The sequence below is a fragment of the Toxorhynchites rutilus genome, chromosome 1 (assembly GCF_029784135.1).
Source record: "Toxorhynchites rutilus septentrionalis strain SRP chromosome 1, ASM2978413v1, whole genome shotgun sequence".
NCBI classification, from domain to species: Eukaryota; Metazoa; Arthropoda; class Insecta; order Diptera; family Culicidae; genus Toxorhynchites; species Toxorhynchites rutilus.
This window is the reverse complement of record NC_073744.1, coordinates 55155335-55173630: the sequence shown is the minus strand read 5'-3', so window position 1 is coordinate 55173630 and position 18296 is coordinate 55155335. Positions and strand designations below refer to the sequence as shown.

The window sequence follows — 18296 nt, the reverse complement described above, 5'->3', positions numbered from 1 at the left end:
TGTTGGCCAGATTTAGTAAATTGTCACCACAGTCGAAAAACACTTCAGGGGCGTTCGTAGACTTCAAACTCGCATAATACAGGGTTTTCCAACTTTAAATTCCGAAAGTAAATTGAAATAAAACACACTTAGAATTCGAATTTCGATGAAACTTTTATTTCAAATTAAAGTTTGGTTTATGCCATTATGTGTGAAATACCACATCATTCAAATGTCCACCTAGGGCTTCCTCGCACACCTTGATCCGGAACAGGTAATTTTCGATGACTTTTCGTCACATATGGGGCGGTATCTCGGTCATAACTTCACGAATGTTGTCTTTCAAGTGTTCAAGAGTTTGCGGAGAGTTGGCATAGACACGGTCTTTCGCATAACCCCACAAAAAAAAATCTAGCGGGTTCAAATCGCATGATCTGGACGGCCAATTGGCATCACCGAAACGCGAAATTATGCGTCCCTCAAATTTCGTTCGCAATATGGCCATGTTCGGTCGTGTTGTGTGGCAAGTGGGCCGTCCTGCTGAAACCTCATGTCATCCGTATCCATATCTTCAATTTGTGCCAAAAAAAACATTAACATGCGGCCATAGCGCTCACCATTCACAGTTACCGTCTCGCCATCCTCATTTTCAAAGAAATACGGCCCGATGACTCCACCAGACCATAATGCGCACCAAACAGTGACTTTTGGCGGATGCAATGGCCTCTCAACAATCACGTGTGGATTTTCTGAGCCCCATATACGGAAATTATGGGTGTTCACATAGCCACCGAGCTCGAAATGTGCCTCATCGCTGAAGAAAATTTGATGCGAAAATTCAGCATTTTGCTGCTGTTGTTCGTTCACCCAATCGACGTATGCCCGACGCATTCCATGGTCACCACGCTCTAATTTTTGTACCAGTTGGACTTTATATGGATGTAGGTGCAAGTCCAAATGCAAAATTCGCCACAATGATGTGTTTGACAAACATTCATGACGAAACATTCGGGTCATCCTCCACACTGGCAGCAACAGCAGCAATATTTTCGGCCGAACGCACATTACGATGATGCACAGGTTTCACAATATCCGCTACGGATGCAGTTTGTTCGAATTTACGCACTACATTAGCGATTGTGTGCTCTGCAGGCCGTCCATGACGACCAAATTCCGTCCGTAATGCTCGAAAAACATTTGCCGGTTTTTCATCATTTTTATAGTATAATTTAATAAAATTGTAAAATGGCAGACATTCAACTAACGATATGACGATTTGGTTGACAGCTATGTCAAACGGTTGTCAGCGCAGGGCTGTATACTTTCGGAAGCCCGAAATGGAAAACCCTGTATATAATCGACTGGCGATAGCTTTGGATATCAGAAAAAAAACGTCGCTAGAGATGTCGGTTTATCGTTCGATTTATTAAATAATCTGCAATTATAATCGAGTAATTTCGTATCGAACAATGCAAAAGCCCCGTTAGCCTGACGCCATGTGAACCTTAATAAAAATATATATTTTGAATAAAAAAAAAAAGGTTCACGTGGAACTACCTTAGCTTAGCAATCATTCGTTTGTATTGATTAAATTCTTGATTGAATGAAACAGTTTCCAAATTCAATTGAGTTCAATATATTTGCTCTGTGAGTGAAAAAAATGAACAAATGCCGTGTAAAGTCAATTCATTTATTGTGATTGATTGTTCTTCGTTACAAGTAAATTTAATGACGGACCTTTTACGTTTGGTATGATGACTAGAACAAAATATATGTACGGAAGAATTATCAAACGTTTGATGAACCAGCCTAAGGCTGAAAATCTTTCCAATAAAGACAAAAAAAAATTTATCAAACGATTATTTTATTTTACATTTCCCTCTGAAGTTTACATCCCAAAAGTGTACATACTTCTCGAATCTCGAATTTGCTTGAAACTGGGAAGTTCATTCGCTTCTAGTGGCTGCACGATTTTCCCAGGTTCCTAAGTTTAGAAGATCATGTTAGGACAGACTTATTCCACTCTGCACAAAGGCAAGCGAGGACAAAAGTACTCGCAGTTTGCATTTATTTGCAGAGCCGATTTCCCCAGAAACCTCGGTTTTGAAGTCTGTGTTAGGGAAACACATTTCAATCGTATGAATTCGCAATGCCGATTTCCCCACGCTTCATGGATTTGAAGTCTGTGTTAGGGAAACACATTCCAGTCGGAACAAAAATACCCCCGACTTGCATGAATTTGAAATACCGATTTCTCCAGGCACCTTGGTTTAGAAATCTCTATTAGGGAACACATTTCGGTGGGAACAAAAGCTCCCCCTACTTTCGTGTGTTCTTTTTCTTCTTTTTGGCTTTAAGAGGGTTTAAACTTTTCAGTTCACTCGCCTCTAGGCTCTTTCGTGTGCTTGCAATGCCGATTTCGCTGCTTGGTTTTAAAGTCTGTGTTAGGGAACATTTTTCGATGAGAACAAAAGTCCCCCTACTTTCATGTATTTGCAATGCCGATTTCCCCAAGGCTGCTTGGTTTTGATGGTTGTGTTAGGGAAACCGTAAATCGGGCCAATCAAAACGATGCAGTTAGGGCGTTTAGATAACGCCTAATATTTTACAGTTATTCAATTGTTTATCTAATGAAAAACAACATTTTGTTAGTTGCGATAGATGCGTAGAAATATTTCCTATCAAGTGATGCAAACATCTCTCCTATCCAGTACGAAATGTTCGAGCTATAAGCATTCGAAATCTTTCATTTTTTCCTGCATGTTCTGTGTTTAGGTTTTCATTTTACCCTCCATATATTCCGGTTAGACGTAGTCCCACGTCAAAATGAAAAAAAAAATATGCTAAACCAAAATATAAATACATCGCCATTGTCATTTTCACTTGCCCTATTCCTGAACTCAAATGAGAATTGTAGGTGAGTAAGAGAATGAACTACATTGTTCAATGTCTCATAATATTTATTATGACATCTACACACCCAATCTTGCGTTGGCAGAGAAGATGCTTCTCCGTGTGCTACAGGATCAAATGCCCAAATAGAAGCACCTGTTTTTAAGAGTGATAAAATGTTTGATGGTATGGAGCAGACTTCTCATTCTATCAGCATAAATCTCTCACTCTTGCCTTTCGCTTGACTAAATGATGTACCAGTGTGGGTGGATAAGGGAGGTGGGGCCATTTCCTGCGCCCACATATCGCTTCAATCCTCGTTTTTGGAAGAATATTGTAGTTTACTCATTGTTGTTCAAGATAGCAAGCGGCTTTTAATTTAAAAAAATAAAATAGTACATTTTTCGTCATTGGAAAAAAAGTTGAAAAATCGAACTTTTTTTTTTTGGACGGGGTCACCTGGTGGGGGCAAAGTGGTCACTCGCGTATATCATGCTAAATGGGATAGATTTATGTGTTTTTTTCATTTAAATTTGTTTAAATAATTATTGAAACAGTATGTACATGTACAAAATATGCTTGGTCTATAGAGAGGAGGCGACCTGGCGTAGTGGTAACATCCATACCTCTCACGCAGAGATCACGAGTTCAATTCTCACTCCCGACATTCTTCCAAAAATGGAAGTAAAAGTGACGAACCAGCCGAAATGTGTTGAAAATCACTATAATAAAGGAAAAAAAATGCTTGGTCTATTCACCTAGAGTTGTAATTTAAATTTTCTCATACATAAAAAACCAAGTAAGCGAAGTAAGTAATAATATGTGAACAGTCGTCCAAACTGATGATTTGTCCAAGATATCAGATTGAATAAACTGAATTTCACGAGAAATTCCTTAGATACGATGCGCACAGAACTACGGCCGAATTGCTATTGAGAGAGCGATTTCTGTTTTTATTTATATTTTGACATGCGACAGCTCTACTGAAGTACAGGGTGGCTCAAAATTCATGAAACTCATCGAACATAAGGTGACTATCAATACGGCAGCAATAGTCAATAGTTATACCATCAAACAAGCAGGTGGCCACTTTGTCCCCCATGACCAATTTGCCCCCACTATTCCTATCATTTTTTATTATACTTTTGAGCTTTTTGATATATGAGGATGTCAAAGAAGGTGCTAAAAATGAATTTTGGATGTAGTTACGCCATGTGCTTTCGGGAATACCGCGATTGTTTATCGGTGTTAATTACAGGAGAATTTTCCATCGCATTCGCTTTCCATAATAACACAAGTAACTTAAGTTCTTTCAAATCATTCGTGGCTCAGAACAACAGAGATTATTATTTTATTCGAATTGGCTGTGTATCGTAATATCTTTTTTTTTTTTCAGAAATACAAAATGCTTTCCACACTACTCCTATTTCTATTTTTATTATTTTTTTTCGATGTATTCACTGCTGAAACACAATTGAATTCAATGTGGTGATACTAAACAAAACTGTATCGTTCATATAATTAGATTAGTACGATCTTCTACACCGTGGTTCGAAAGAAAAAGGCAAATCGGAATGTTGAATTCGAAAAAAAATTAAGAAAAAGCGCTTCAACATAAACTAATCAAAACTCATCAACAAAACCAAACGCACAAAGTGTCCCATCGTGTAGCGGAACGACCACCAGAATACGATTCGATGAAAATAGGTGAAAGTACAACATCGAAAGCAAATATCATATCCCAACAACTCCGATATAGAGATGTGTGATGTATGTATGTATGTATGTATGTGTATATATGTGGGTGATGAAGATACTCCTAGATATACAATGCACTCCCCGTGGGAATGATCCACTAAGTAGTGCGCTCGGATGATTCGTAATTTTTTGTACAACATCATACCAGGGAAATCGGAACTGGCATACGCAGTGTCCACTGTATGTGTGTTCGTGAATGAATTAATTCCGATCCGAAAATGTATGTGTGTGTGTGAATATGTCGGGTGTAGATTTCCGAAGGGGGAGTGAGATTGGGGGAGACAGCTAAGTAGTATTTGGTGGAATGGACAAGAAAAGCGGTCCAACGTTACCTGTTCCTGCGCCTTGCCCTCGACCGAGACCGGCTCGTGCGTTCCGTTAGCGATTCCGGTTCCGGTCGGAAGCCGTCCGTTAGCGACACCTGGCGGTCCTTCCGATTTACTGCGCCGGGAAGGTGTTCCACGCTCTTCAGACTGTAATTAAAATGAATACATTGCTTTCTTTCGTGATGGGTGGGTGATTTTAAGTTAGGTTGTTTGTTCTTCGATTCAACCGGAGATCACTCCGGGCGCAAATACTATCTCCCGAACTGGCTAGATTGCTAGTGTTTCAAAACTGCTGGCTACACGATACAAACAGGTAACTTTTGTTCAAATTGAATTATCAACTAATCTGACTTGTGAACGAAAGTGGTGTTAATAAAGTGTTTTTCAAGACTTGAAACAAGAAACCGAACAAAGAGAACGGAAAACAAGGAAAGTAAATGGAAAACCGTGGGTGTGGCTGTTTCAGTATGTGAGCATTTTTAGGTATTGTTTGTATGCTGTTGTTAATATGGATGCTGGTGAGATGCTGAATGATTATACGCGTCAAATAATCGCAAGCCAAATGCAATGAAAACTATAAAATGGTTGAAAAACGGAGACATGTGTTTACACTATTCCACGATAATACAATGCATACTTTGGCGGAGAAAGAAAGATTTTCATTTTCATTTCAATTTTCTATATATGCCATTTTTTTTATAGAGCTGGATTATTCCACTGAGTTCAGTTTCATCTGTTTGTAGCTAGAGCTCCCTTGCTAAGCCCTGATCGAGGAAGCTGCACAAATTTTAGTTCGCAGCAGCAATTTGGATTGGTGCGGAGAGAACTTACGCAAGTTTTATCCACCAAGGGTTAAAAAACATATGTGTCGAACACTACATAGATTATCGTAATTGTACATTATGTCAAATGTTTACCGGGAATTTTTGTAATTTCGAATAAATTTTTTCCCGCTAATCATTTCAAAATATTTTGGCGTAGGACTACGTCTTACATTAAGGGTGCCAAATCAGGAAACAGGTCACGTTTTTATGAAATAAAGTTATCGTTTATAACTATTTTTACTGCGAACGGATTTTAACGATTTGCATACCAATGGAATCGGAAATTTTCTAAGATTTGTTTTATATGCTATACATTACAATCCCATAGTCTGTATATGGTTTAAATTGATGAAGATTGGAAGCATTCCCATTTCCCATTACTTTTATTCTGTCCATTTGTGTGCTTTCCCGAACAGAGCTGTCAATAACGGGCAACTTATGCAGTCGCTAGAATAGGAACAACGATGGGGGATAGCGAAAAGAGAATATTTGCGAAGTAAACTCCACCCTTGCATAGCAAGTAAGCTGTCGCTAGCGTATAAGTATTGCATCTCCTGTGAGGAAAATCCCCAAAATCTTTCTGTGCCCGATACAACAAAGGTCGCTTTTTCTGCTCGTTTTGTGTTTTATGTTTCACCTCGAGCTGTGAACGCTAGCGAATATTTCACTTGAACTCCGGCATTGCGATTAACACAACCATCCGAGCCATGGCAAAGCAGGCGAAAAAAGAGAAGAGTGCAAATGATTATAGGTGGCTTCTAGCCATCAGTGTTTGGCGTTGTGTATGTTGCTTGTTTTCGTTGCGCGAAACTTAGAACTTAGAACTTTCCTGTACATGTGAATAGCAAACCTTCTATACTTTTAGTTGCCATTCGTATTAGCTCTCGTGCGCATCGGCTCTGTTCTGATGCAACAAGCTCCTAGCTTTGTTGCCGGTTTTGACCGAGAGTCGAGAAACGATTTTCCATAAACGGTTTGTTTTCTCAAAGGCATGAAAAAATTGTTACTTCTCGAAATGATTCTACAAAACAACGCAAACCACTAGACCTTTTCAGGGTCCTCGGAACTTTTTACCAAAGAGTTATTTATTAAATTTCGACGTATTCGCAAATAATATCCGAAATGATAAACCAACAAATTAAAAAAAAAGATTGCGTAGTCCTACGTCCTGAGCGGTCGTGTCTCGAATGCAACCCCTCAATTTTTTTTAGGCTGGTACTACTGTCAATAGTCTTTATGTCAATGTTGAGCACAATCTGTCATTCTGTATGTTTACAGCGTCACAGAACAAGTTAACTTTGTTACTTTTTGCGATTTTGAATATGGATAATTGTATTGGTTATAGATGTTATGTGACATTTTGTGTTGCAAACAAAATTTCTTGTGCCGAAATGTTGAACATGTTGCAGGATACATTTGGTAACTCAACTATGTCGGATGTATGAATGGTATAAGGCGTTCAAAGATGGCCGAGCAGCAATAAACGATTTGCCGCGTCAAGGACGGCCATTCACCTCTTCAACTGATGAAAACATCGACAAAATAAAAGGAATGGTGTTTGAGAGAACTGGCCCATTAATTAAATATCTCTCATGAGACCGTTCGTCATATTTTGGTTGATGTTTTGAACATGAGAAAAGTTGCAGCATGACTAGTGCCAAAAGAGCTCAATTTTGTTCAACAAAATCATCGCAATCAAGTAGCTAAATACATGCTTGAACGATAAAATTGTTATCACACGTTCAACCAACGCATGATTACTTGCAACGAGACATGATTGTGACTTTTTCCTATATCCAATACTCAAATTATCGCTTCATGAGAGCCGTTTTGACAGTATTGAAGACATAAGAAACGAATTCGCTGCGTGAACTGAAGGCCGTTCCTGAATACAGCTATTAAACATGTTTCGATAAATGGAATGTTCGTTGGAAAAGGTGTATTGCTTCAGAAGTGGCCTATTTTGAACGCAATAATATAAATTTGAATGATAAATGAAGGATTTTCTTAAAAAAACCCAAATTCCAGGTAAATAAAGGGTTATCCATTAGCAACTTTACCGTTTCGTGTCTTCGTGAGAACGAACCGTCAAAATATTCTGATTATCTGTCAATGTCAAAATCAATATTTTCATAATGTTGTATTGTACGAACGAGCAACGCTTAATAATTGTTAAAAACTAGCTGAACCGGCCAGCTTCATCCAGCCCATAATTAATATTTTGATATGGATTCTATTGAACATTAACGTTTTCTTACTAAACGTACGTTCATGGGTGCAATCTCGCTATTGTTTGAACTCCTAATGGCCCCTTTACAATTTCATTTTATCATAATTTTCCTATTACTTCTACCAAAACTACAGATGGGTGAGGTCTGTGATATAACCGCAAACTGGACGTAGAACTACCGTTGGTTTAGCAATCAATAAGTAACAATCATGTAGCTCTCAGACATTTCATTTTCCGACTAAAGTGATTATCATACCACTTCGTTTAGCCGGAAACTAAAAATCATCGCTCAAAGGAGGAATCGATTCCTCCTCGGAAATACCCAGCGCAAATAATACACCCTCTCCAACCCCCAACAATTGGAACCATCGGTCGATAGTGGCATTCGTGAGAATTCGATAATAGAACTGCTGCCGTTCGGTCCAGCGGCAGAAAAGAAACAGGATTAGGAGAGAAGAATATAGTGCTTGGCGAGCTAGTGAGACCATTCTCATGTCACTTCGCGATCATAACTAAATGGATTTCTTCCTCTTCTTCGGCTTGTTGTTGAATTGTTGTGTCCGCTTCAGCAAACATCAAACGACGTTCCAATGATGTGCAATGGTGATGTTTAAGAAAATGAAAAAAACCGTCTGTTGCGGCAGTGAATGTCTAAAAGTAGAGATACATACTGGCAATAAGAACACAAATCTCGTGTGTTATTTGCACGAGAACGAAAATTAATCATGTATCAACCATCTTCAGTTGCTTCTGCAAAGACACTTTTCGATCCTTCTCAGAACCACCAACCAGTTCAAAAGAGTCAAATTTTATTTATTTCCCTGTTTCAATTATATTTCAATACATATACTCATTCTCCCACAAACTCAAAAGAAAAACGTTCATCAAATTTCCAAAATATCCTTTCTTTTATTCATTGAGAATGGATTCAGATGCAACCCCAAACAAACGGTAGCCAACGGTCCTACGTCCTCCTTGTTGTGTCAGAAATAAAGAGACGACCGAATTACAGAACAACTTATTTGTTATTAATTTATAGCTACATTTAAACTTTTCTTGTGAGCGTTTATTCGCGTGTTTATCTCTCAGGTGTACGATCGCTTTCTGATCAAATGCATAGAGAATGATGGCAGGTACGCGCAGATTATGTTTTCTCTGTAGTAGTGTATTAACCGTAGGGGAGTGATCAACCCTACTATAGCATCTTCCTCCTTAAGACATCACGTAGTGCCCAAACCGTGAAGGAAGACGAACTTCACGACCGTTTCGTAATCGCGTGCGTCCTTCTGAGATTGGCTAATGTTCTGCATGCTCGAGGAACTCGGGTTGTTGAGACACTTGTGCTGCTATACCATTTTCAGTCGACTGTTATCGAATTCCGAACTCTTCCAGCAATATATCCAAAGGTGTCCGTCAGATGAAACCTTTGCGTCGGAATCGCTCGCCGCGTGCCTTGGGCATGGCTGGTTCACGTGAGATCGTATCAAACCTTGCCGTTGACCATTCAGCCATCCGTTATAATTGACTTATCCACGACTTATCGTTCGATGATTTGACCTGTCTCCCAGTACCACTCATTTCGCTTACATACTTTGCCGTAGACAGAATCGCCGTTGTAGAATATTGTTGAGCTGACTTGTCGATAGGTTTACTTGCTGTTGGACGTAGAAGTGTTGCCTTCATAGGTCTGCCAGACATCAACTCACTAGGTGATTTTTGCTCAGGAACTTTACTTGGTGTTGTACGTTAAGTTGCTAAGAAAACGTCTAGAGTGTCCTGGGAGGATACTCCCTTGTTGATTTTTTTTATCGCCTCCTACAACGAGTCAACGAATCGCTCTACCTTCCCGTTTGACTGTGGGTGGTAATGTGTTGTAAGGATGTGTGTAATGCCGTTCGTTCTGCAGAATGATTCAAACTCCTCACAGGTAAACGCGCTGCGTTGTCCGAAACAATTGTCTGCGGTAGTCCAAAGCGTGCGAAGAATCTTCGTAGAAACTTTATTGTAGCTCTTGCGGTAGTTAATTTCGTGATGAAAATTTCTGGCCAACGAGGAAAAGCATCGACAATAATTAAGTAGTACAGACCATCCATCGGGCCAGCATAATCAATGTGGATACGCTGCCACGGGCTTTCTGGAGTTGGCCATGCTTCTGGTGGCGCATGTGGCAACTTAGCAACGACTGCACAATTCTTGCACTGACGAATTCTTCGATTTCACGATCAATACTTCGGGCTAAGGACATCATTCGGACAATTCCAGGTTGTCCGTGGTGTAGACGTTGAGGCATACGTTTCCTGTAAACATCTGGAACCACAACTCGCCTACCGAAAATAATACAGCCTTGTGTCGATGTCAGATGGTCCTCCCGATTGTAAACCGCCATTAGTATCTCCGATCATGTCAGGACTAAATGGCCAACCCGACTCTAAATACCGGAACACCTGCTTCAGTACCGCATCACGTCGACTAGCTTTGCTGATCATCCTGGAAGTGGTTGGAATGATGCTTCAGAAGCTTCCAGAACCGCCGACATATCTTCTTCGAGCCTGACTGATATAATAAACTTCTGGCTTCACTGTCGAATTGATTAGTCTCGATAATACATCTGCGTATCCGAACTTGTTTGTCTGGATGTATTTTATGCGGAAATCATAGCACAGTAAGGTCGATTCCCAACGCTGTAGTCTGTTCAATGAGTGCGTCGGAATTACCTTGTTTGAGCCGAAAATACGGAGAAGAGGCTGGTGATCTGTTTCCAGCTCAAACGGTCTACCAAGAAGCATTTGATGAAACTTGGTCACTGCGTGAACAAGTGCGAGTGCTTCCTTGTCTATTTGTGCGTAGCCCTGCTTAGCATTGGTCAATGAACGCGAGACGTGCTGAATTAATTTCTCCGTATCATCTGAGTATCGATGTCTGATAGTAGCACCAATTCCGGTACATGAGGCATCGGTCGCTTCTACGATGACTTTTGTTGCATCATAATGAGTCAGCATCAGGTCTGACGTCAGCAACTCCTTGAAACGGTTGAACGATTGTTGGTAATCATCCGTCCAAGCCCATTATTTGTCCTTCTGTTGATCAAGGGGTGTACGTAGTTGTGCATTTCCTTGATGAATTACGCAATTTACAATTTACAGCACCGAGGAATGAACGTAGCTCCGATGTGTTCTTGGGTGGAGGCATCTGTGTCATTGCTTTCACCATCGCTGGATCCATTCGAATACCATTCCTATCGATGATATGCCCCAAATATTTCACTTGAGTCATGTAAAAACTGCATTCTTTGATTTTTAGACGAAAACCATAATCTTGGATTCGTTGAAGTGTATGTTCCAAACTCCTGTCGTGATCGACTCGCGTTTTTCCATGCACTATGACATCGTCGAGAAAAGATTCTAACCCGTCCAGATCACCAAGCATGTTGTCGATAACTTTCTGGAAGGTACCAGTAGCTGACTTTACTCCCGGTGGAAGCCGCTTGTGCTTGAGCAATCCTTTGTGGGTGTTCACCGTTAACAACTTCTGCGAATCCGAATTCAATCGCAATTTGAAGATACGCATCTAACAAGTGAATGATGCTGAAGAATTGACTGCCAGTGATATTTGTAAAAATGCTATCGGGTGTAGGGAGTGGATAACGATTTGCTCCCAATTCTGCATTAAGACCGGTTGAGTAATCTGCACATATACGGACTACTGGATCACCGTCTGCATCGCGTTGTGCTCCTCGAACAGCTACAATCGGAAAAATCTACCGCTTTGATTACGTATAACTCCTGCAATTGTAACAGTTCCTTCTCTACTAGCTTCTGAGAGTGAAAAGGCACTGGTCGTTTTGGTTTGTAAACTGGTTTTGCTCCTGGCTTTAGGTACAACTGAATCTTCGTTTTGTTACAAAGTCCGAGTCCTTCATGGAATACTTCAAGAGACTTCACTTTTAGCTAATCCTGAAACGCCTGTGGTTTTTCTACCGCTGTGAGTTGCTTGCAGAAAGAGTGGATGGGCAAGTCATAAAGACCAAACTCTTGCATGAGATCACTTCCCAGAACGTTGAATCCTCTAACAGACATTACGTAACACACAGATTGTTTCACCATCCTGACGAAAGTGACATCGCACTGAAATTCCGACACTAGTTGTAACGGTTTATCAGCGGCTGTGGCTACTTTCAGGTTTGTAGGACATACTTCGAGGTCGTCCAATATCGCTAGGAAGTCAACCTGAGGCAATCGGATGTCTTTGTATTTCTCCGATTGTAGACCAGGGACAAAACAAGACGTTTGAATTGGTACGATGTTATTGTGTCGACACTGCAGTGCTCAAAAGCTTTGTTTACGGTGTTCAGTTTTTGTAGCAAGAGTCGAACTCGATCCACATCATCCAGCTTCGCTCCTCCTTTCGTGAACAGTGAACACTTCCTCAAAACGTGCATTCCATTTGTCAAAAACAACACCAGGCAGCGGATTGTAAGCAAATTCCGTGAAGGTGTGTGAAAGTGATTCCATCAAAAATTCATTATCCCTCGATTTTATCAGCTGCTCGAGGAGCCTTTCCTGTGCTGTCATCAATTGGCTCAATTGTACGAGAAGAGCTACGAGATCCAAATTTCCTCCTCCTGTTGCTATGGTGAGGTTAAGTCTTTTTCACTCGCGGACCGACTCTTTTTTTGACCGGAAATTTGTCCGTACCGACACTACTCGTCGCCAAATAATGTTGTGTTCGTAATAAAGAGACGACCGAATTACAGAGCAACTTATTTATTATTAATTATAAATACATTTAAGGTAGAGGATCTGCAGAACCTACGTTTCGTGGTGGTCATACCATCTACCAGAGTGATGGACAATATGCAGAAGCGTGTTACTGGATGGTGGCCAATCTATCCAAGAATTGCAGATTGAGGATTCAGGACCGATTCTTCAACATCAGCATCATTAACGTACACAGCCCTCACCTAGCAAGTCCCGAAGATGACGGAGACGAATTCTACGCGCAGCTGGAACGCGAATACGAACGCTGCCCGAAACATGACATCAAGATCATCATCGGAGATATCAATGCTCAGATCGGTGAAGAGGAGGAGTTTAAACCTGTAATTGGTATGAACAGCGCACACCGGTTAACAAATACAAACGGCCTAAATGAAACAAATGACAAATGAAAGTTTCACCGGAAACTCAATGCAATGCATGCAATGCATCTGCCACGAGCAGAAATGTGTCAGGGTAAAGATGGAAGTATCCTGACTTTGATGAACACCCGAATGGCGTACAGGCAGAGGACCAAGATAATGATGGAAGCGATTAGGTTGGTGCAGTAAATAATGAAGATGTACCACCCTCAATGATATGTGAAGTTAAAAATGCCTTCAAACAGCTTAAGAACAACAAATCAACTGGAATTGATGACATCGGAGCAGAACTTATCAAGATGTCCTAGATGTCTGCATCAACTGATTGTCAGAATTTGGGAAACAGAACAGCTACCGGAGGAGTGGAAAGATGGGGTTAATTGCCCTATCTTCAAGAAAGGTGACAAACAAGACTGTGAAAACTTTCGTGCAATCACCATCCTGAATTCCGCTTACAAAGTGCTTTCGCAAATCTTATTCCGTCGTTTATCGCCACTTACAAACAGATTCGTTGGAGGTTACCAGGTCAGCTTCATCAAAGGTCGGTCTACTACTGACCAGATCTTCACCTTGCGGCAGATCCTCCAGAAATGCCGTGGGTACATAGTCCCAACGCACCATCTATTGCTCGACTTCAAAGCCTCATATGATTCAATTACAAGGTGATGGTCTCTCTTGCCTGCTGTTCAACATTGCACAGGAAGTGGTTATGAGACGAGCGGCGTTTAACTTGCGTGGTACGATTTTCAATAGATTTTAATTCGTCTACTTTGCTGATGCCGTAGACATTGTCAGCAGAACATTTGAGATGGTAGCTAAACATTACACCAGACTTAAGCAGAGAGAGTTGGACTGAGGATCAATGCGTCTGAAACCAAACACATGTTGGCATCCGGATCCGAGCACGACAGGACCCGATTAGATAGTAGTGTAGTGATCGACGGCGATGAGTTCGAGATAGTGGATCAATTTGTCTACCTTGGCTCAATTGGAACGTCTGACAATGATACCAGCCGCGAGATCCGGATACGCATTATCAATCGAAGTCGTACCTACTATGGTCTCCAGAAACACTTGAGGTCAGACTTAGCAATCGTGTGAAATGTTCCCAGTACAAAATGCTCCGGTCTTATGGTCTATGGGCCCGAAACGTGGACAATACACGAAGAGAACCTGCGAGCACTCGGAGTCTTTGAACGACGGGTGTGAAGAACCATCTTCGGCGGTGAGCAGGAGAACGGCGTATGGAGGCGAAGAATGAATCATGAGTTCACGCAATTCACCGGCAAACCCAGTATCGAGAAAGTGATCCAAGCTGGAAGGATACGCTGGACAGGACATGTTGCAAGAATGTCGGACAACTATCCTGAGAAAATGGTGTTCATCAGGAATCCGGCTGGTACGAGACGACGAGGAGCGCAGCGAGTAAGATGGTTAGACCAAGTGAAGCAGGAAATGGTGAGCACTAGGGGCTCGCGGAATTGAAGAGAGGTAGCCAAGAACCGAGTTGATTGGAGAAGAATTGTAAATCAGACCTGTTGTAAAGACGAGAAGCCAAAGCAATAAAATGGGCCCTATTATAGAAATCGAGGCGATAAGAATTTTGCTCGTTAGCTCTATTTCACTATTATAGAAATCGAGCAATTCGATAGCACCGAACGAGTGATAGCTATCGATGCAAGTGTCAGAACTTTTCGAGTTGTTTGGTTCACTTGTTGCATATCTTCTGAAAATTATTTTGTTTTGGCTTGCGTCCCTGATATTTTCCTTTGGAAAACATTTCCGAAACGCTTCAATATATGCAATTTGCAACACATGTTCGTTTGTTTTGATCAGTATTTGTTTTACGCTGCTTCCAGAATAGTCTATACAAGGTAAGTGTTCAATTCCGCATTGTTTATATTGATCATGTTATAATTTTCAATGCAGAACTTACTTCCAGCGCATATTTCAGTGGCTGAAAATGGGCTGAAATTGACGCCGCTGCAACTAGAAATCGACGCTAAAAGAGAATTACATGCAAAAAAAATGTTTTGCTGAAAAAAGTGGAATTCATGTGTGACTCCTTACGAAATTCCATAGATTGCAGTTGTGAAAAAACATGAAAAGATTCATTTTTTAATAATTATATTTTTTGTGAAGCAAATTATTCCATGATGTCGTTTTTATTACACATCCACGCATGCATTACGCCTATTGAGCTTCATTCGCTGAGGGAATATCGGTTTTCTCTAAAACATAACCATATTAACACTTTTGGAAGTATAGATATTTATAATTTTCATAGCAGATGTCTCAAAAAAGATTTGGCATCCTTTCTATAGTGCTTTGTGAAACATTTCAAACTCGTTTCAAAATATTTCTGCACCACCACTGACATTCGAGCAGAGTAACGAATCGACCTGTTTTCCTCGATGTCTATAATTTCAGATTTTACTCGGTGTGATAGTGATAGTGATAGTGATTTATCGAATCCTCGATTCGATTTCTATAATAGGACCCAATAACAATACACCACTTCTTGAAAAGGTACAATGAGCCGCTCAAATGAAGTTTTTACCATCTCTATTTGCAGACAATGGTTAGACGGTTTGCGATTGAGTGAGAGCTTTGTATTCCGGATAGTCGGCCAGGAACACAAAGACGGAAGGAAGACGAAGAGATCGATATGTTTCTAATCAATCTTTTTTCGGGCAGAATTCTAGATAACAGAATTCAACTAACGGACTCCACACTCAAAGATCATATCCACCTTTGTGGTTAAAGACATTTCATATTTATCCCAAATAAAGTTCAGAGGATAAAGTTAAGTTTCGTATTCAGTGTTTGAGATTTCGGTAACGGTAACGGTATTGAATTAAAGAGACTTTAAACTCTGAGAGTTCATTCGTCTCTGGATGAGATTTCGGATCATAGATTACAGATTTCTAAATTGTAATTTCAGGTTAGGATGCGATATACAGAACCCAGTTTCTATGATTCGAGTTACTTATTTCTGGTCAGAATTCTATTCTAGATTCGAACATATTGGCGTTTTTTTTCCTATTCATACGCGTTTTGGGAATTAATAAAGTAAATTGTTGAAAATCTTTCCTTCTCCTTATTTTGTTTCCGTAACACAGTTTCAATTCATTCGCGTGGCATCTGCAATTGGATCGAACGGGGGCTATAAAAGGTTCGATGATGATTGTATGCTCTAGTCTACGTGTGAATGATTTTTTTTTTTCTCTAGCAAACAAGGGTAAACGAAAAATCAACTATGTTTTGAAACGGTTGTAAACATTTGACGTTTCACACAAAACGGTTTGATGGTTGACAACGGCACATGCGAGAAAGAGTTATTATAGAACAGGAACAGTTGTAGATAATCGGGATAATTATATGAACGGAATCGAAAATTAAGCTTTTCTCATGGAAACTGTACCTACAATGATTTATTTTTATCTGTCGATTATGAATTTCGAATCGCTTGTCCAAAACGTGTGGGGGATTTCCACTTTCGAATAACGTATTCATTTTAATTAACATCTTCTCTGTTAACGGTGAACACTGGACCATGGCAACATATAAAAGGAGAAGGGGGAGTATCTACTAGGTCTAAAGGTATCCAACTGGGAGAAATAGTCTGCTACAAATATGCTAAATTAAATACTAGCTCTACCACTGTGGATGCTTCCTAGTTCTACAATTCGCAACATAAGATGTAAATGCGATTACAATATAGACTTAATGCATATTATTGTCTCTGTAAGTGCGTGTGATATATTTTTCACTCGTGTTTTCAATGGTAGGTGAGTTGATGAGTGTGGTGGAAGTGAATACGCGTGCTGAAGCTTGTTTTAATATATTTTTTTATAATTAGTTGTATATAAATTATCAATAAGCTGATAGTTCAACATATACGATCTCGAATACCGTTGATGGACAGTAGATAGTAGACCTGTCATCAAATCAATTCAGAATCGAACTACGACTCATTCGGATGTCTTTCAAATACAATGAACCAGATGTTATGTTATTTGAAACGAGAGCATCTGAATGAAGGTTTTCAACGATAACGATTTAATGTCAGCCGTAATATCTATGTCTCGAGTACGAAACAAACGAGAGCTCCATCAGAGGTGAGATGCTATGGGAATCCAGTATCTCGGCAAAACAACCAGTTGTAGCTAGTTCAACAATTTCACCCACATAACGTTCGTTTCCGAATGGAATCATGTATTATTGTTTCGCAACGGGGCTGATGAGAGAACTATTACATAGGAATTGAAACCAACAAATATGAGCTCGATCCCTAGTAATCGAATCAAAAAACCAAATCGATGGAAACACCTCATCAAAAACAATTAGCTACCTTCGAGCTTTGGGTGGGGCTTAATGCTATTTTTGGTGTATTAATCGCGCATGATTGCGGCTGTGGGGTGTCAATGTGTGCTTGTGCTTGTAATGATAATAACGAGGCCGCCACAGTGTCATCGTTCGATAAGTGTTTCAGCACTCAAAACCACACGGATAATAGAAAAAAAGTAAACTATAATTAATCTACGACAATAATAACATGAGCAACAACAGCGATTATTTTGAGTGGATGGACCGGAAAATGGTAATACCAGTGTACATGAGGTTGCTGCGAGTTGTGTTCTATTTGTGGTATATTCCTGGGAAAATGTTATTACCGTGTGGACACTATTGGCTTCTGATTTCATTGCTATTGCAATTGAAATTGAATTTATACGATCGTAATCAGCAATGTGCAAGTTTCAATAGATATTGAGAAAAAAAAACAATTTGAATGATTTATCTCTATATATAAGAATGAATCAAAACTAAACCTTTATTTTTTTACTGGGGTGCCCATTTTTATGTTAGGGTGGTCCAAAAAATCATTTTTTTCCCCTTTTTCAAAAAAATGACTTTTTTCAAAAATTCATAACTTTAAAACTATTAGACCGATTCAGATGATCGACTCATCAAATTAAAGCCAATAAGCTTTTCTTTTGAAAAATATTACACTTGCGAAAAAATGGGGTTTGTTTTCGTAATCATTGAATTTATTTGTTTTATATTGTTTACATGGCTTTGAACTAGAGCGCTATATTTTTTAAATATTTTTTATTGAAAGCTTGCGGTTTTTACATAACATATCCGTG

The 18296-nt window shown here is 39.9% G+C and overlaps 1 protein-coding gene across 6 annotated transcripts in view; it reads right to left on the bottom strand.

Moving 5' to 3' along the window:
* LOC129766584 (serine/arginine repetitive matrix protein 1) overlaps positions 1-18296 on the bottom strand; it is a 170039-nt gene that overhangs the window by 61262 nt on the left and 90481 nt on the right. For 5 of the 6 annotated variants that reach the window (XM_055767160.1, XM_055767166.1, XM_055767190.1 and 2 more), the window contains one exon: positions 4962-5102. The exons of the other annotated variant lie outside the window; for it this stretch is intronic. In XM_055767160.1, coding sequence (XP_055623135.1) covers positions 4962-5102 — 141 coding nt within the window. The remainder of the gene's footprint in view (positions 1-4961; positions 5103-18296) is intronic. 6 annotated transcript variants of the gene reach the window in all.